Consider the following 19,593-nt stretch of genomic DNA (forward strand, 5'->3'; position numbering starts at 1 on the left):
CTAAAATCCATTCCAAACCTGTATGATTCTTTTTTTCTTGGAAAAACAAATGGAGATGGATGCTGTCGAGTTTTGAAAACAACAATAAAAGTATAATATGAGTATATATATATATATATATATATATATATATATATATATATATATATATATATATATATATATATATATATATATATATATATATATATTTCAAGAGACTATTGTGGGAGCAACAAATACAAATTTAAGTCATTATAAGTGAAAATCAAATAAGCAAACTAATATTTTCAGCAAATAAACTGAAATGATTTTTCGATTTTGCAAATGAAATCAATGTTACTTGCCCTTTCTTTACAATTATTTGTGAAATTTATCAGCAATTACTGAGTGAAAATTGTTTCTTAGTGTTTTCAAGTAAATCCTACTCCAGTATTTTTCGTATTTGTGAGATTAATTTGTGTCTGTTCCTCACACAAAATTATATAACTTATTGTTATCATACTTTGATGCTTTTTGGCCTTACCATCTTTGGTCACCATGCACTTTCATTGCATGCGGGTGAGTGAACAGTGACATTTTTTTCATTAATGTGTGATCTATTCCTTTAATTAAATGTAATAATCTATCTCTCATGCTCTATATGTGGCATCAAACAGTAGATCTGATGTCATTACTGCTGAGACAGCGGCAGAAGCGTTTCTGTGTGTAATCTTGTCCGTCCTGCTGTTAATCATTGTGAGAGAAGATTTTCTGTAGGGAATTGCTAATATCTACGTCTGTGTGAATTACATGCGTTCATCATCTCGTCTGGAGCAGAGTGCGTGTGAATGGCTACTGCTGCTGTTAGCGGTTATCTTTAAAGACGAACGCTGGAGACGGAGGAACGGCTGTCCCGAATGAGAGTCAGCAGTTATCGTTCACACTGTAAGGCAGTGTCCTTTAATTACCGAGACAGGAACGAAAACCCACCTGCCAATCTAACAGAGGACTAGAAACATCTCCAGGTTTTCTCTTTAACATCCTGTTAAGTTTTCATGTTTGATATATCATAATATGATAAAGTGAGAATATGGAGGAAAAAACACCTTTTTTTCAAATGCCAAAACTGAGCAAAAATATGAAATTTTGTGCATTGGTTGTTGATATTTGACAAAAATATGAAAAAAATGAAATTCTGAAAGCTTCAATGAGATCTTTATAACATTATAGCAGACTACTAACATAAAATGCATATAAATATCAGTCAGTCGTCACTTTATATCTCCCAATAAAATGTCTTTGATATTTAAATGCTTAGGGTTTTTTTTTTTTTTTTTTTTTTTTTTAAATCAAAGCTCTGTAGTTTTAAAACATATAATACAATACAATGATAATTAAGTGATGAACAAATAAACCTTCCTCAAAAGTCTGATCATTATATTTGATACTCACATTTGAACATATTTTCTTCTTTTATTCTAAAAGATGATGTCTGGATAATCAAGTAAACTAAAGTTGTTTCAGTCCAGTAAGTGTTCATCTTGAATTATTATTAGCAACAAAAGTTATTCTTACGTTTACCTTATAAAATCTGTAAAGATTTCACAGCAAAAAGACACTTGAGCCACAAGCTGAAGGTGGCCGTTTTTACAATTATAGTAAAATTCCTTTTACTTGCTAAAAAGTCTAAACTATCAATCAGACGACAGAAGAATCTAGTAGATTGTGTACAACAATTTTTTTTCCAGCAAAGATTTGATCATGTTGATCATTTAGAGGCCTCAGAAATGTAGGCTTTATTGTTGAGCTGCTTTATTTATTGAGTTTTACAGTGTGTTTTCGATATGGAAATCAGTGTTAATTTAAATGTCAAACATGGTTTGATTTCTCCCATGTTAGTTTTGTCAGGGCCACTATTATCAAAGATGATTGACAATTGGCATACGGTTTGGATTGGCGGTATGTGGTTCTGCTCTGGGCAAGAACTCCCTTCCCATTCATGCAACCTACCATGGATAAGAGCAGGGAGAGCAGCGATAACCCCCTAGGGTAAACAGAACAGAACCAACAAAAAGGTATGCATATATCATTAATGTTCTTAATGACAATAGTTTAATTTAACAACCTAATTCAAGAAAAAGTTGTCTGATTTGAAGAGGTATATCAGAGGCCAAGTCCTGACTGGATGAGAGGAGGAGCTGGGGATGGAGGAGGGTAATTAGCTCCTGAGCAACGCGATAATACTGAATAGACCTTATATATAGGGATACTGTGATAGACGTCGTATTCCTATAGGTAAACGTGGATCAGCTGAGAGTCAGCTGATGAGAGCTTGACTGACGTGACCTGCCAGAACTAGTGCTACGCTTGATTCTCTAGTAAATGTTCTGCAGTGACGTGTCATGAAGTGTTTTCTTTGAAGTTTGTTGTGTAACTGAACTGAACAGCTAGTAAATGCTAGTGTTGTAGTCAAGACCACCTAAACCGAGACCAAGTCGAGACCAAGAACGGTGTGTGTCGAGATCAAGACAGGACCAAGACTTTGGGGGGTTGAGACCAAGACGTTTGCAATTGTGCTCATATTTGTGAAAACAGCCCTCTTTCTTGTGATATTGCTTAATTATATCATATGTTATAATAAAAATATCAAGATCATATACTAGTATTTTTTTGCAATCATATCTTGAATTTTGTGGGCATTTGTATTAATTTTGGTGACATTTTTGACACAATCCCTTGTTGATTTCTGACCCGGCACAACAGTAACAAAATAAATGAAATTAGAAATAAGTTAATGATTGCATTTGAAGCTGAAAGTTTTACATCCATTTAGCGATATCCCCGCAATTGAGGTCTTGACCGGTCTTGAAATAAAATCTCAAGTCCTTTTAGTCTGAGACCAAGACAAGATCAAGACCAAATGCAGCTGAGACCAAGACAAGACCAAAACCTTCAAAAAATGGTCTTAAGACTGGCCTTGAGTACTACAACACGAGTGAATGCAGTGATTTAGAGTCTCCACTGTAGTTTCTCCATGGGCGTAGGTTTAGGGGGGGGACGCTAGGTACTAGTCCCTATCAATATTTTGAGATGACAAATTTGTCCCCACCAATATTTAACAAGCTCCTTTGAACTGCTATTAGGATCTTTGCACTGCTATTTGGATTGATTCTAATGGCCAGGACGTCGACAGTACAAGAAACGACGTAATTTGGCGGTGGGGTATCTGACAGGCTACACGCGCGGGCCGGGACTACTTTTGTGCTTGCACTAGCAGCGAGTGGGTGGTGTGTGTGTGTGTGTGTGTGTGTGTGTGTGTGTGTGTACCTACTTATGTCACTTTTGGGTACATTCACCAGGATACACACCAGTAAACTGGGGACCACCAAAAAAACTTGGGACATTTTGTATGTCCTCATTTGTTTGACCATATAGTGGCATTCAGCATGCTCTAAAATGGTTTCCTGGCTTAAAATCTCATTTGTCCCAAAAATTCACTTTTATGTGATTTGTGTACTTAAAGTGTGTATGCCCCCCCACTAAAGTGTGTATAACACAGCGCCCTCTAGGAGAACTGCACTTCCGGAAAGATACACACTTTTGGGATTCTGACCAATCAGAGCGCAGGAAGATACTACGAGCGCGGGACTGGTGATCTGACCAATCAGAGACCAACACGTCACCAATAAAGATGGCGGAGGCAAAAACTATCATGAATATGAATGAATTGACATATAATCCACATTTAATTTGAGAAATATTCACAATAATTTGTGTTTAAATAAAAATAGACTCATTTGCAGGAGCTCTCATGCTTTATATTGGCATGTATTATTAACTTTTAATCCTCGGAGTTTTGCTCTCGCATCAATGTGTGTGTAAAGATCGCGCTGCCCCGCCCCCGCCTAACGGAGACTATATCCGCGTACTGTAACTACAGTTTATTAATGTACGAACGAGTTTGACGCGGGGATGACAGACATTACGTCATGTGAATATGAAACATACATATTTCCTCCCAAAAGCGGAGGGACAACTGTTTTAATCCGTCAAGTATGATGATTTATACATATGAGTTTATTTAATAAAATACACAAGCAACAAAAAGATTTGAAAACCTTCAAAATCGCTTGCTTTTATGAGTGATTTTATTTGCTTTAAGTGTTTTCTCCTACTTTGCGTTCTGCTGTTCCTCCATTAGTATCAGAGACAAGAGACAAGTACAGTACACAAATAGTAACATAAAAAATAAATAATAAAGATATGTGAAAAAAATATATTATAATATTATATAGATAGGAGCAGTTACAGCAAACATTCTCTTTATATTTTATATATAATATAATAATTTATATTTATATATGATATTTATAATAATTAATATTATATATAATATAATAATTTTATATTTTATATTATATTATATATAACAGTTTCTCTCACTTTGGTGCATTTCTCCAATCACAACTAAAATTCTTACTTGTCCAACATCCACATTATAGTCTCTTGTTCACATCATAAATGAAGATATGTGAAAAAAATATATTATAATATTATATAGATAGGAGCAGTTAACAGTTAACTAAAATTCTTACTTGTTCAACATCCACATTATAGTCTCTTGTTCACATAATAAATAAAGATATGTGAAAAAAATATAATATTATATAGATAGGAGCAGTTACAGCAAACATTCTCTTTATATTTTATATATAATATAATAATTTATATTTATATTTGATATTTATAATAATTAATATTATATATAATATCATAATTTTATATTTTATATTATATTATATATAACAGTTTCTCTCACTTTGGTGCATTTCTCCAATCACAACTAAAATTCTTACTTGTTCAACATCCACATTATAGTCTCTTGTTCACATCATAAATGCAGTTTCTCATTCTCCTGAACAAATTGCAAATGCTTTGGTACATTCATGCATTTGATGTACAAGTGTCAGATGTTTCCTACATTATCACTTGCTTATGTCATGTTCATCAAAATATACTAGGTGTCGAATAGTTTTTATTTTCATAAGCCATTAAATGCAAAATGGTTGAACTAGTCATAAACTGTCAAGCATATTTTCTATACATTTCTTTTAGACTTTTTTTGTCCTGAATTATTAAATTTCAGGGATGAATTTTGAATTTCAATAATGAAGGGGAATGTAATTCAAGCAATGTTCAACAGTTCTCTAAAATATCTCAGATGCCATCTCATTTGGGAGGCACAGACAGAGCACAACACAATGTTACACACTCTGAACATGAATGAACAACAAGGACACAAACAGAGTCAACAGACAGAAGAAGGAGTAAGGATGTGTGGTGGAAGGGTACGGAGGAGAACAGAGGAAGAGGAAGAAGAGGCCAAGACTGAGATGTTTCTGATGGAAATAAGAGCCACTGTTGTAGATCATGCTCTCAGTCATGACCTTAAGGCCGAGACGGGTCAAAAGAGCCGAATGATGGGAGATGTGTTTGTAGACAGAACAGGTGTGAAATCAGATAATGTTCACTATGTACTGTTCACTACATAAACTGTAGACTGATGTAATGCTATGTTACTGCAGTCTACTTGCATTTTACATTATACAGTAAATATTACGGTGGCTGAGAGAGATCACCGCGCACAACTGAAGAAAACACATGCAAACAGAAAAAATGAACAAAACATCTTGATCAGTTTGACAACACACTTGCTGCAAATATTCACCCAAATACAGAAACTTGCTGCAGACAACACACATACAATGATGATGAAAACTTTCAGGTAATCGACAACACCACTGACAAGTGTTCATTGAACAAGCATGTTCCAGCCAGGTTCGTCACTTGTTTGGGGTACCCTTGAAACATTTCTTTGTCATCAGTTCTCCTCTGTCCAACAGTGAACAGAGCATAATTCAGGCAGCTATCATAAGTCCGATTGGGATGATCGCAACAGTCAAAGTATTTATTACAGTTCCATCCAGTTGAGGATCATATTCATCACGCTGGAATGGATGGTTTGGTGAGGATCTGTGCCACTGGCTGTCATTATATCACATGACATTGTAGCTACTGTAATTTTTTGACAGACCACCAGAAAGTATATCTGAATCCTGTCTCATCCAGTCTAGAGAGACGTGTTCATACTGTTGAAATGTACGCCATACAGATAAAGTGCAGTCTTGTGTATTTTCAATCACTGACATCAAAATCGTATCCATATTACTTCTGAAAATACTGTCAGAGTGTCTTTGTGAACAATGATACAAGGACTTGTCATTTTGATGACACTGATATAAGGATTATGAGCTGGTTACAAGCTATTGCATGTAATCCATTGTGTGCTGTTATTTGTATGAACTGTTTTAAGAAATGCACATACTGGTTTACATCTTAAGGATGCATATGAATGAGAATATATAATAGGAGAGCAGTTACAGCAAACATTGTTTTATATTTAGAGAGAGAGAGAGAGCAGTTACAGTGTTTAGTATAAAAAGTGTTTAAAAGAATCATGACTCAAGCTGGGACGTTTACATGTTTGTTTACAGATTTATTTTGTTCATACTTTGATTTTAAAAGGCACTGGATGTGAAACCCCTGCTCCCCTAACACTAACCCTAACCCTAACCCTAGCCCTAGCTGAGAGCTGCAGACAGTGACACTGAGTGACTCGCCGCCCTTCCCCCACTGGCCTCTGATCGCGCGCGCGCCTCCCGCCCATCCCCCACAGCAGCAGCGCAGCAGCTTGAGTGCAGAGTGAGATGAGCTCTGAGGAGAGATCACGAGTGCTGCTCAAATGATGGAATAATCTGTCGTGGATATGCGTTTTTAAAGCACTTTTACAAGATCTAGCAGCTTTTCCTTCCTTTATATTTAATATAAAATACCATAAATTAAAAAAAAAAAATTGAAAGAAAATGCTGTTAATAAAGTGCACGTTAAAGTTTATTTTAGAGCCTCGAAATAATCCACACATCTCCCTGATTTTAACTCAAACATTTGATTAAACAGAATTAGTAAAAATTAAGATATGTGTTCCAAAGAGATCGTTTAAAAGTGATCATGTGCTCTGTCCATTAGAAAGACGTACGCCTCCGTTTTTATTTTATTTTTTATTTTTTTATTTAAGTTTGAAGAACCAGTACTGTGAATAAATCAAACAAAGATCTAGGTGTTTGCCAAAATATTTATTAGGTCAAATAAATGTAGTCACAATTTCAACGTGAAATCCAAATACGTAACTACGTCATGCACGCACGTCAGCTGTGGATGTGTTTTCCCGGGAAATGCAATCACATGGCATTGCTTGACGCGAAAAAGACGACAACCCCCATCAATGGACGCTGGAGAGGTGAGATCAAGTGTTGTCCCGAAAATGCATGATAACTAAAATACACTGTGAAATATGAAAGTTAGTAAGATGTATGTTTACTTTAGTGGTTAAATTATTTTCTGTTAATGTTTTATTTCTCGATTGTATTTGAGTTTGATTCTCATTTGATTTTTTTTTGCAATAAGGAAAAAAACAGTTTATTGCTTATTTGTAGGCATTGATCAGCAAATATAATTTTGTTATATTTCATATAATATCTCTTTAGATTCTACAATTTAATCAGTGGTAGCCTGTTTTTCTCATTTTTTGTAAAATGTCAACAGTATGTATTGTAATTTGAAATAATTAATTTTCATTTTTTATTATTTGATGTCATTTTTAATTTTATGTAATACATTATTTACACTTTTTTTTTAGTGGAACACAAAAGTATCCATGTTTTTTTATTTATCTTCACAGAGCTTTTTTGCACAATGACAGTACATAGACACTTTATTGTATTTTTTATTCTGGGTGTCAAGCTCCAAAGCAGACAAAATAGTCCATATGAATCTATCAGGTTACTGACTGAAAATCTGTAGCTTTTAAATTAATATGAATATGGATTGACATCAATCATCTGGTCACAATGGTTTTTGGCATCAATGATATTGCTGTTTTTATCTAAATGCCTGTTTCAGACTGGTCACATGTGCTGTCATTGCATAGAGCTCTGTATTACATTTAAAAATAAACTTTAGTGTTCCACAGAAAAACACAACACAGGTTTGTACAATTTTAGTACAGGATTAGTACAATAATTATGTACATTTTTGGGTGAACAATTCCAGTAAGATCAAAAAGATTTTTAAAATGCTTATTTAATCCATTCACCTTATATTTCTTTTTATTTCTTTTTTTCCAGAAATAATGCTGAAAAGCAAAAGGCGTAAAACACCTCTGCAGGATGCAGAGGATCACATGACCCGTAGAGCTGATAAGTCTGGGCTTCAAGAGCAGTTCATCAGCAAATATAAAGGCAAGTATTTATGACTAACCAGATACACGAATGGTTTGGTCTTGATGTCATTAATGCAGAATAACCTGCTTTACAAATAAAGTCTTGTAGTTTAAAGGGTTAGTTCACTCAAAATTGAAGTTTCTGTCATTAATTACTCACCCTCATGTTGTTCCACACCTGTAAGACCTTCATTCATCTTCAGAACACAAATTAAGATATTTTTGATAAAATCTGATGGCTCGGTTAGACCTCTAAAGCTACTAAAGACATATTTAAAACAGTCATGTGACTACAGTGGTTCAACCTTAATGTTATGAAGTGATGAGAATATTTTTTTGTGCACAGAAAAACAAAATAACCACTTTATTCAATAATATCTAGTGATGGGTGATTTTGGGCACACAAAAAGTATTGAACTGCTGTAGTCACATGATCTGTTTTAAATATGTCTTTAGTAGCTTTCTGAACACTGAAAAAGGAAATGATTTTGCTCTCAATGCAGGCCTCACTGAGCCATTGAATTTGATCAAAAATATCTTAATTTGTGTTCTGAAGATGAATGAAGGTCTTACGGGTGTGAAACGACATGAGGGAGAGTAATTAATGACAGAATTTCATTTTTGGGTGAACTGAACTTTTAGGTGGTTATTGGTTTGTATGTAAACCAGGACAATGGATCATTTTTATAATAGGGTTAGTTCAAATAATGTCATTTATTACTCACCCTCATGCCGTTCCATACCCGTTAGACCTTCAATAAGGTGATTATTTTTTTTGCAGCTATCAGTATATCGTTGTGCATGATCATGTACATGATCAATGTTTTTTTTAATTTTTTTTTTTATTATTGGGTTTTGGTTAAATTCCTGAAGTAAGGGCTGCTTTTTCACTTTTTTTTTTCTAAGACACAATATACATCAGTAATACCCTCTTGTGATTTAAAAAAAAAAAAAAAAAGCTTTTACTTTAAAGGCAGTTGCTAACAAGTGTCTAAATGGGAGACAGAGGTTTGTCTGGGACATTAAAAATCGTCACCTGAACAGATAAAGTCATCTACTCACTAGTCACTTTCACAGCCTCGTTGTGTTTAGAGGTAGATTTAGGGATGTACACTGTACACAACCATTCAAACATACATTATAAGAATGCAAAACATTATACTTATTACACAGGGAGATGGATTTTTAAAGTTTTACAGTTCCTGGAGGCACATTTATCAACAACAAAAAAACTCTTTATCTAAAGCCAAAAACCATCCATAAACATCCATACACCACAAAGACAAACTATCCAGAAGCGATGCATGTTAAACACAGAATTTTCTTTTAAAAATAATATAACAAAAACATGTTCTAGATGATTTCTTGAAGCTTAATCATGAGGACGATGAAGTTTTGCAACTGTGGTGTATTAATAGGCAAACTTAAGCTTAGTTTCTGCAGCAATACAAAAGCCAGTTAAAACAACATATAGGGTTTTAGTTGAGGGAACCAGGGGTGTGTGAACTACCGGATCACCTGCAAAAATACGTCATCGCTGCAGCACTCTATTCTAAACTATATAAAGACAAGATAATATTGCTTATGTATGAAAGAGTATAAAAATTGTAACTATATAATTTTAAGACTTTAAAGTATAATGTAATGTATAAAAAGCACAGCATACTTAGAAATTTGCCTGGCTATTGACTATTTTCATTCAGTAATTTCCCTTTTACATATAATGTACATCATATGGCAGAGAACTTTAAGTAATGATCAAAATGATAGTTGACTTTTAATAAACTGCTGAATCTAATGCATTTCTCCTCTTCAGGGCGTGGAGTTTTCACCACTAGAGCTTTTTTCAGAGGTGATTTTGCTCTTGAATACAGAGGTGAACTTCTGAGTTCAGAAGAGAGTCTTGACCGAGCTGAACACTACACTGAGGCCGAGAACGCGTTCCTGTTTGAGTTTCAGTGGTGTGGCAGAAATTGGTGGTGAGTACAGACCTGTTGGATTGATGTAGTAGAGGCACTATATTGTATCGCAAACCTGCAAGATTTAATTCTAGCGGGTTTGCTGTCTCGTGTTTTTTAATTGACTTGCTTTAAATGACCATCACATGCAACTTGAAAAAAGAAATGCCTCTATCGTGGTCAGTAGACGAGGTGGCAGCACAACTGTAATGATCAGACTATAATCCCAATCACTTTGAAGCGGTACTAACTGCAGTGGAAGAACAAACCGAGCCGAGTTGAGTCGTACCGCACAGTGAGAAAGTGCCATAAAAGAGCAATGGCACCAGGGTTCGTTTTAATCTAAACAAACATACCAAGTGTGAACACACCCTTAATACTTAAAATCAACCATGAACTGACTTGAAGGGTGCTGAGTGCAGTTTCTTTGAGTCATCAATATTCGTTTTTAACCGTATTCCCAAAAGAGAACAAAATGGTGAATGTTAGATGCATTTGTCTGCTGAGAGGATGTTGCCATACACTGTCCGATAGATCCGTGGTTCTCAGACCCTCCTCTCTGCAGATTCTGTTTGTCTCCTTAACCTGACACACTCGGTTGAGTTCATAGAGCTGTGTCCTGATGATCAGCTGATGGTCTGAATCGGGTAGATTAAAAACGAGACATACAACTTATGCAGAGCGGTGGGTTTCCACTTAAAAATAACTCTACTTGTCTAGCATATATAAGATTACAAGTATTGAGTAATAATTTTATGTCTTTATAGCATAGATGCATCTAAAGAAGACGGTTCCTTGGGAAGACTTGTAAATGACGAACACAGAAATCCTACTTGCAAAATGAGAACCCTTGAAGTGAGCAGGAAACCTCACCTGTGTCTCTTTGCTGTGCGAGACATTCTACCAGGGGAAGAAATCACTTTCAATCACGAATACTCAGATTGGCCATGGCGAGTCAAGGTACTATCAAGAAAATGATAGAAAGATTGATCAGTAATTCAGGATAATCTTTTACTATCTGATTAGTTACCATGTGATTGTGGTCTCATATTTCTCAAGCCTTTGAATCAAGCATCAACTGAATCCTCTGATAAAAAGCCATCCATCAGTTTGGGTCCGCAGAGATCGGTAAGTCCACTTTAAAACATCTGTATCATTATTCTATATTATTGACTCTTTTGTGAGTAGTGTGTCTGGGTGTTAACAGAAGGAAAGGAGTGATAGATAAAGTTACTGTAGGACAGCTAGAGTAATTACTAGTTTTTCTGTTCTATACAAACATTTCTGATTTTTATATTCACTGGTTCCTTTTCTGGCATCCAGCCTCATTGTGCTGCTCCTGTTTCTTCACCTGGATTGGACGAGGTGAACAGCAGTGGTCCACATAAGCAGTCAGGCAAAGCAAGAACATCAAGAAAAACGGTAACTATCTCATAATGCAGCAACTATTAGATGATTTCTGGGAAAAACTGTTGATATTTGAAATCGACACCCAAACAACCACACCCCTCCCTTCATTGCTCCGCCCCCAAAATACTGAACACCCTATTCAACACAGGCAACTACTAACAGCTGATGCACAGGTGTTCAACTAGAAAAGATCTTTATCGCTGGCAGACCATGGGATGCATTAGAAGGTTTGTTTTTAGTTGATTGTAGGTGCGTGTCCACTTCATCCAGCACACTTTGTGTAAACGCTCCAAATGGTACAAAATAATATTCTGTCAGAATTGTAAAAGTTAAATTGGTTCCTTCCCGGTCTGGAAGGAACCACTGCGGAGAAGCACAGTATCTGTGTGACTCGTCATAGACATAAACAGAGAGAAGTAGCTCCAGCTACAGTGTTCTTTAGACACATGCAGTTCTGTTTATTAACCGCTCAAGCACCAAAAGTTATGGAATGTAAATGTAGCGCCTTACTACCCACCTCTGCTAGTTACCTAGTTATTGTCACAATTTTATTTTCAATATTGTTAATGTACATTTTATGTTTGTTTAAAAGGTTAGTTCAAATAATGTCATTAATTACTCACCCTCATGCCGTTCCACACCTGTAAGACCTTCATTCATCTTCAGAACACAAATTAAGATATTTTTAATTAAATCTGATGGCTCAGTGAGGCCTCTATTCAAAGCAATGACATTTCCTCTCTCAAGAACCATAAAGGTACTAAAAACAAATTTAAATCAGTTCATGTGAGTACAGTGATTCAACCCTAATATTATAAAGTGACGAGAATATTTTTGTGCACCAAAAAAACAAAATAACGACTTTTCAACAATATAGTGATGGGCCGATTTCAAAACACTGCTTTGGAGCTTTATGAATGGGTTGTTTGCACATGACGTCACAGCAGCAGCGCGAATGAGTCTGGAGGGCAGGGAGTGATGTTTCTATATAGGAATCCTATCAAAAACTCAAAAGGTTTTGCATTGTTTATAGTTGCTCAAATCGTTAAAATCGAGAACCCAGAAGGTGTTTATATCGTTTACATAACTTATACCGTTTTTTATAACTTTTCATTTTTTAACGTTAAAAGTTGTCGCCTTTTTATAGCGTTTTGCATCTGCTGATACTGAAATTAATATGGATATTTACCTTTTGTTTTTGACTCGGTTAAATATTAACATTCTACATGCTATCGTTTGCAGGGAGGAGAAGATATTTTATCCTATTTAATTATAATTGGGTGTTTTCCCTTCAGTTTTGTAGAATTGTTTACAATGTTGATCTGGTTACCACGAGAATAGTGTCACGCGCTGCTGCTTTCAGCCGTCGTATGGTAGAAAATGTCCAAATAAAATAAATATTTAACAAGCTGACAGAAGATGATGCATTTCTTTGTTGGAAGCGTGTAAATGTAACTAGTTTTAATGTTATTTTTGTAAATATTCACTTTCCCCATAAGGAGAATCGGAGGGTCACGATCAGGGGACGGACACCGACACGCTGTATTTTTGTATTTATTTCAACAAATGACCAAAATCAAACCCATAGAAGCTTGTGAACAGTTTTGAAGTGGCTGTGTGCAAGTTACAATCATTCACAAGCGAGTGATCATACTCGCAAACATAATGTTAATTAATTATTGCACAAAAACCAAATACAAAACTCAAAAGTATGTTTGTTTTTTTTGTTTTTTTTTAAGTGAAAGGCAGTGGGTTTATTTAGTGACATTATTACATTTGCTAAAAGTCGTCTTTCCTCACCTTCTCAACCAAGGCGAAAATTGTATTACCGTCCATTTTTTTTTTCCCCGAACGATACTGTGAGTTCCTATTACAATTCTCGATTCAGCATAAATGACCAACAATGGCGACATTTTTCACAATCAAAAATTAAAATACTGCACTTGACTTCACTAGCAGAAAGGCAGCGCGATATAAACAAACCAGACTAGAACTGAACGCGGCGTGACGGCAGCTTCACATTCTCTATATCTGCCTCCTCGATGGCAATCAAGTCTTTCAATTCAGTGGAAAAGTCTCTCCTCTTCATAACACAAGGATCGCCAACATATGTTGTGATTTTCTGTTTAAACCTTTCTAAACCAGCACAGAAAGGACTTTTCTCCATCTTTTCCATTCTAATTTTCACTGCTTGCCCTCCACCGGAATTTTGCGCTTCACCAGAACCACGTGATTGCAAACAACCTATTGAATCAGTGACTCGGAGCGCCAAAGTCATATGATTTCAACAGTTTAGCCGTTTGATAGGAGAGCCGAGTCACTGATTTGATTTGTGAAGCTCCGAAGCAGTGTTTTGAAATCGGCCCATCACTATATTGTCGAAGTCGTTATTTTGTTTGTTTGGCGCACAAAAAGTATTCTCGTTGCTTTATAATATTAAAGTAGAACTACTGAACTCACATGAACTGATATAAATATGTTTTTTAGTACATTAATGGATCTTGAAAGAGGAAATGTTATTGCTTTGAATAGAGGCCTCACTGAGCCATCGGATTTAATCTAAAATATCTTAATTTGTGTTCTGAAGATGAACAAAGGTCTTACGGGTGTGGAACGACATGAGGGTGAGTAATTATTGACAATATTTTCATTTTTGGGTGAACTAACCCTTTATGCTAAATACTTCTTTATATATCCACAGAAGCGGTTTCAATCAAGACTGGCAAAATTAAGAAAACATCATGAAGATTGCTATGAACGTTTTAACAGGGCAGAAATTGAAAATGAATGCAATACGATTGCTAAACAGCTATCACAAAAAGATTGTTTGGTGAGTAATATGTCAACATCATCACAATACTCTGTGATCAACACCTCAGTCCATTAACAGCTAATTATTTTAATATTAATTAATAGTTTCCTTAGTTCTTTTGCTTGTAGACCTTGTTTTTATTCAAATTATATTTTCAAACTGTTACAGTCATCCTTAGTCACGTCCACAACTGATGCATCCTCTTCATCACCACCCTGTGCTGTGTCCACCTCTGTGATGACCTCATCACCGTCACCGTATTACCGGTTACCAGAGGGGACACTGCAGTTGGCAAAAATGAGTAAAGTCCTAATGGCCATGGAGAAAGGAACACTGTCTGACTTCAAAGGAAAGAAACTTGACAACATTGAAATTGACCCAAATGGTATGAGTATACTTGAATGGTCTGTGTGTGTCTGTGCTGTATATATTTGCAAAAACTGTACATTATCATATGTTACAGATGCTAAGTATAATCAATAAACTGTTGATTTTTTTATCAATTGTTTAGAGCAACTTGAGGCTCAAGGTGATTCCATGTCAAGTGATGAGGAGGATTACAGTGACGTATCTCAGACAACAGCACCAGCAGAGACTGATCCACCTGTTCAATCTGATCAATCTGTTTCACAAGAGGATCAAGGTAAGAAAAATCTCTAAACTACACACACAATAATCATCAAATAACCATAAATTAGCTCCAAGCAGCAATAGCCATCCAAAGGCTTTTCAAAATTCAGAAAAATCTACACATTAGGACATATGTATGATTTGGTCATACTCACTGATTTAGTTGTTATGAGAATTACATTTTTAATTATTCCATAGGTTCTTCAAATGCTCCAAAAAAGAAATGGGAGGACAATGAGGTAAAAGCAGTAGAGAGACACATGATGGAGTTCATCAAGACATGCAAATTTCCTGGTAAGCAAGACTGTGAAAGATGCATTCACGCAGAGCCAGAAGCTTTGAAGCAGCGAACATGGACTGGTGTGAAAAATTATGTGCGGAACAGGATCACGACTCTTAAAAGAAAGGGTGGTTTGTGAGGAGGCACAAACACAAAAACACTTCAGTGCCTTTTATAACTTCTTTACTGTAAAAAAAAAAAAAAAAAAAAAAAAATATATATATATATATATAAAAATATAATAATACTGTAAAAATATAATATGATGTGGAAAGTGTTAAAAGTATTATTTGTGTGAAGAGAGTGGCTCAACTAGTGACCAGCTCATTGAAAATGCTGTACATTAAAGTTGTTAGCAGAAGACTGTACTGCGATGTTGCATAAACTAATCAAAAATACTTTTCTTTAATCTGTACCATTTATCCCAAGTAAAATAATCCCATATTAGCTCTTATAAATATATTTTACATCAAGAAAGACAGAGTATAAGAACGCTAATGAAGAAAGAATAGTTCATTTTCAATTAGGGCTGGGCGATATATCGTATGCGATTGTCACGCGCATTTCGTCAGTAAAGCCGGTTCCCTGATTACCACTAAATCGCCATCACCTGCTTTCAAATGGAGCGGCATTTAATAGGCAGAGCCGTAGATCACTGACAAGCTACGCAATATCGCGTTCATTATTGCAGATGAATCGCCTTCGATAATGAAGGCGATATTGCGTAGCTTGTCAGTGATCTACGGCTCTGTCTATTAAATGGCGCTCCATTTGAAAGCAGGTGATGGCGATTTAGTGGTAATCAGGGAACCGGCTTTACTGACGAAATGCACGTGACAATCGCATACGATATATCGCCCAGCCCTATTTTCAATGTTCCGTTTTCATTGTTGAGGTAAAGGGGATAAGGGGGAGGAGCGAATGTAAAGGTGAAAAGAGGGAGGAGCGAATGAAAAGGTGAAAAGAGGGAGGAGCGAATGTAAAGGGGATGAAAAGAGGGAGGAGTGAATGTAAAGGTTGTGAAAAGAGGGAGGAGCGAATGTAAAGGTTGTGAAAAGAGGGAGGAGCGAATGTAAAGGTTGTGAAAAGAGGGAGGAGCGAATGTAAAGGTTGTGGAAAAGAGGGAGGAGCGAATGTAAAGGGGATGAAAAGAGGGAGGAGCGAATGTAAAGGTTGTGAAAAGAGGGAGGAGCGAATGTAAAGGGGATGAAAAGAGGGAGGAGCGAATGTAAAGGGGATGAAAAGAGGGAGGAGCGAATGTAAAGGGGATGAAAAGAGGGAGGAGCGAATGTAAAGGTTGTGAAAAGAGGGAGGAGCGAATGTAAAGGGGATGAAAAGAGGGAGGAGCGAATGTAAAGGGGATGAAAAGAGGGAGGAGCGAATGTAAAGGTTGTGAAAAGAGGGAGGAGCGAATGTAAAGGTTGTGAAAAGAGGGAGGAGCGAATGTAAAGGGGATGAAAAGAGGGAGGAGCGAATGTAAAGGTTGTGAAAAGAGGGAGGAGCGAATGTAAAGGTTGTGAAAAGAGGGAGGAGCGAATGTAAAGGGGATGAAAAGAGGGAGGAGCGAATGTAAAGGGGATGAAAAGAGGGAGGAGCGAATGTAAAGGGGATGAAAAGAGGGAGGAGCGAATGTAAAGGTTGTGAAAAGAGGGAGGAGCGAATGTAAAGGGGATGAAAAGAGGGAGGAGCGAATGTAAAGGTTGTGAAAAGAGGGAGGAGCGAATGTAAAGGGGATGAAAAGAGGGAGTGAATGTAAAGGTTGTGGAAAAGAGGGAGGAGCGAATGTAAAGGGGATGAAAAGAGGGAGGAGCGAATGTAAAGGGGATGAAAAGAGCGAGTGAATGTAAAGGGAAGGAGGAGGGTGAAGGTAAAGGAGGAAGTTAGAGAGAATTTAAAGACTGATGAATGGAGGAAGTACGGAAGCCTCCAAGTTAGTGCCAGTTTTGCATTTGCATCGTTGTCCTTTGTAAATTGTTTTTTTTTCTAATCTTTTTGAATTTCTGTTATTCTCCACAATGTGTTGATATTGTTAATATTAAAGACTCATTTAATCAGTTTGTCTCACTAGAGTCCCCAAAGAGTCATTTTATCGGAGTGTGTGTATCACTAGAGTCCCCAAAGAGTCATTTTATCGGAGTGTGTGTATGACTAGAGTCCCCAAAGAGTCATTTTATCGGAGTGTGTGTATCACTAGAGTCCCCAAAGAGTCATTTTATCGGATTGTGTGTCTCACTAGAGTCCCCAAAGAGTCATTTTATCGGATTGTGTGTATCACTAGAGTCCCCAAAGAGTCATTTTATCGGAGTGTGTGTATCACTAGAGTCCCCAAAGAGTCATTTTATCGTAGTGTGTGTATGACTAGAGTCCCCAAAGAGTCATTTTATCGGAGTGTGTGTATCACTAGAGTCCCCAAAGAGTCATTTTATCGGAGTGTGTGTATGACTAGAGTCCCCAAAGAGTCATTTTATCGTAGTGTGTGTATCACTAGAGTCCCCAAAGAGTCATTTTATGGGATTGTGTGTATCACTAGAGTCCCCAAAGAGTCATTTTATCGGATTGTGTGTATCACTAGAGTCCCCAAAGAGTCATTTTATGGGATTGTGTGTATCACTAGAGTCCCCAAAGAGTCATTTTATCGGATTGTGTGTATCACTAGAGTCCCCAAAGAGTCATTTTATCGGAGTGTGTGTATCACTAGAGTCCCCAAAGAGTCATTTTATCGGATTGTGTGTATCACTAGAGTCCCCAAAGAGTCATTTTATCGGAGTGTGTGTATGACTAGAGTCCCCAAAGAGTCATTTTATCGTAGTGTGTGTATGACTAGAGTCCTCAAAGAGTCATTTTATCGGAGTGTGTGTATGACTAGAGTCCTCAAAGAGTCATTTTATCGGAGTGTGTGTATGACTAGAGTCCCCAAAGAGTCATTTTATCGGAGTGTATCACTATTTTTATTCATATAGTTTTTTGACTATTATTACATTTTGCAGAAAACATGCCTAATGTCTTAAGGCCCCAGTGAGTAGCCAGAGATGACTCTGGTGAGGAAAACATCTTAAGATGTTTTTGGGGTAATGATTATTTGCAGTCAATACTAAATAAACTAGAGGGATGCAGGCAGTGGTCAGGGAAGTGTTCTCTGCCTTGAAGTCAAGACAACTTTATTTCTAAAGTGTGTTATACTATACAGTTAACTTCAAAACACCTTAAAATAACTGTTGCAAATTGTAACAATTGACATGACTTATATTTGAGTTGTAAAACAGTTCTGCAGAAGACAATAATGTCATTATTCAGCTTAATTCAGTTCATCTTTTGTTCTCTGATAGTCAATACAGTCGAATCAATAATATTTCTGAATGTTAATTGTCATTTCCCAACTGAGCAATCCAAAGGCACTCGATCTCAAGCTGCAAATCAAATGAAAATGTATGCTACCCATTTTCAGTGCTCTTGAAGAAGTTAAAAAGCCCAGTTTAGTCTCTCACACTAGTTTCTCTGCTCTAGCTTGATTCCAGTACCCAGTATTGAAACTTTGAATTGTAATATTACACTTCTGTGTCTTCTTAGGATAAATAACTTACAAAATTACAAGTTACAACAAAGTCCTGAAAGTGTACCTTAACCAGAGTCTGTGTATCTCCACAGTCCTCAAAGGATGACTAGATCAGAGTTTGTGTATGTCCCCAAATTGGACATATAAAATACTGTCCCCAATGTGAAGGTAAAGTGTCAGGTCTTTAAGGAAGTGTTTTATTGATAAAATCAAGTGATATCTGTAATAAGGGCTTCTCCAGAAGCGCAGTGATGTCTTTCTTTAGTCTCTAGACCCTTCAGAAAGGGTAGTCCCTAAAGGTAGGGTATCCAGTCATACGTCCTCACATTGTAGTTAAGTAGGTATGTGTGTGTGTGTGTGTGTGTGTGTGTGTGTGTGTGTGTGTGTGTGTGTGTGTGTGTGTGTGTGCGCATGTTGACGACGCCGACGATAAGTTACCAGGGCTGTCTCTCTGCCACATACAAAGGCCAGAGTAAAAACATTTTAATATTCCGTTTTTTTGCCCCTTTTTGTACTTTGTAGATGCCACCCAAGAAGAAGAAAGGGGACATAAGAAGCTTTTTCATAAAGCAGAGTCAGAGTGTAAGTAGGCAAAATAACTAGCTAGCCACACAAATAAACTAGCAGAAGTGACTGACCAGGCTTTCAAAT

General features: G+C 36.5%; 2 protein-coding genes across 5 annotated transcripts in view; both read left to right on the top strand.

Annotated features, from left to right (window-relative positions):
- spock1 (SPARC (osteonectin), cwcv and kazal like domains proteoglycan 1) overlaps positions 1–19,593 on the top strand; it is a 255,168-nt gene that overhangs the window by 222,785 nt on the left and 12,790 nt on the right. The window lies entirely within an intron of this gene.
- On the top strand, positions 10,070–15,540 carry LOC137021811 (uncharacterized). Of its 4 annotated transcripts, XM_067388869.1 has the most exons (9): positions 10,183–10,278; positions 10,823–10,941; positions 11,025–11,217; positions 11,317–11,385; positions 11,581–11,679; positions 14,369–14,497; positions 14,648–14,864; positions 14,991–15,122; positions 15,308–15,540. In XM_067388869.1, exons 3-9 carry the CDS (start codon positions 11,098–11,100, stop codon positions 15,526–15,528), a joined length of 987 nt encoding a protein of 328 aa, XP_067244970.1. In that variant the 5' UTR covers positions 10,183–10,278; positions 10,823–10,941; positions 11,025–11,097; the 3' UTR covers positions 15,529–15,540. The 4 variants fall into 4 exon arrangements, with proteins under 4 accessions (XP_067244919.1, XP_067244961.1, XP_067244970.1 ...); XM_067388818.1 differs by lacking the exon at positions 10,823–10,941 and having other exon boundaries at positions 10,070–10,278; XM_067388860.1 differs by having other exon boundaries at positions 10,164–10,941.

The sequence above is a fragment of the Chanodichthys erythropterus genome, chromosome 1, assembly GCF_024489055.1.
Source record: "Chanodichthys erythropterus isolate Z2021 chromosome 1, ASM2448905v1, whole genome shotgun sequence".
Classification (NCBI taxonomy): domain Eukaryota; kingdom Metazoa; phylum Chordata; class Actinopteri; order Cypriniformes; family Xenocyprididae; genus Chanodichthys; species Chanodichthys erythropterus.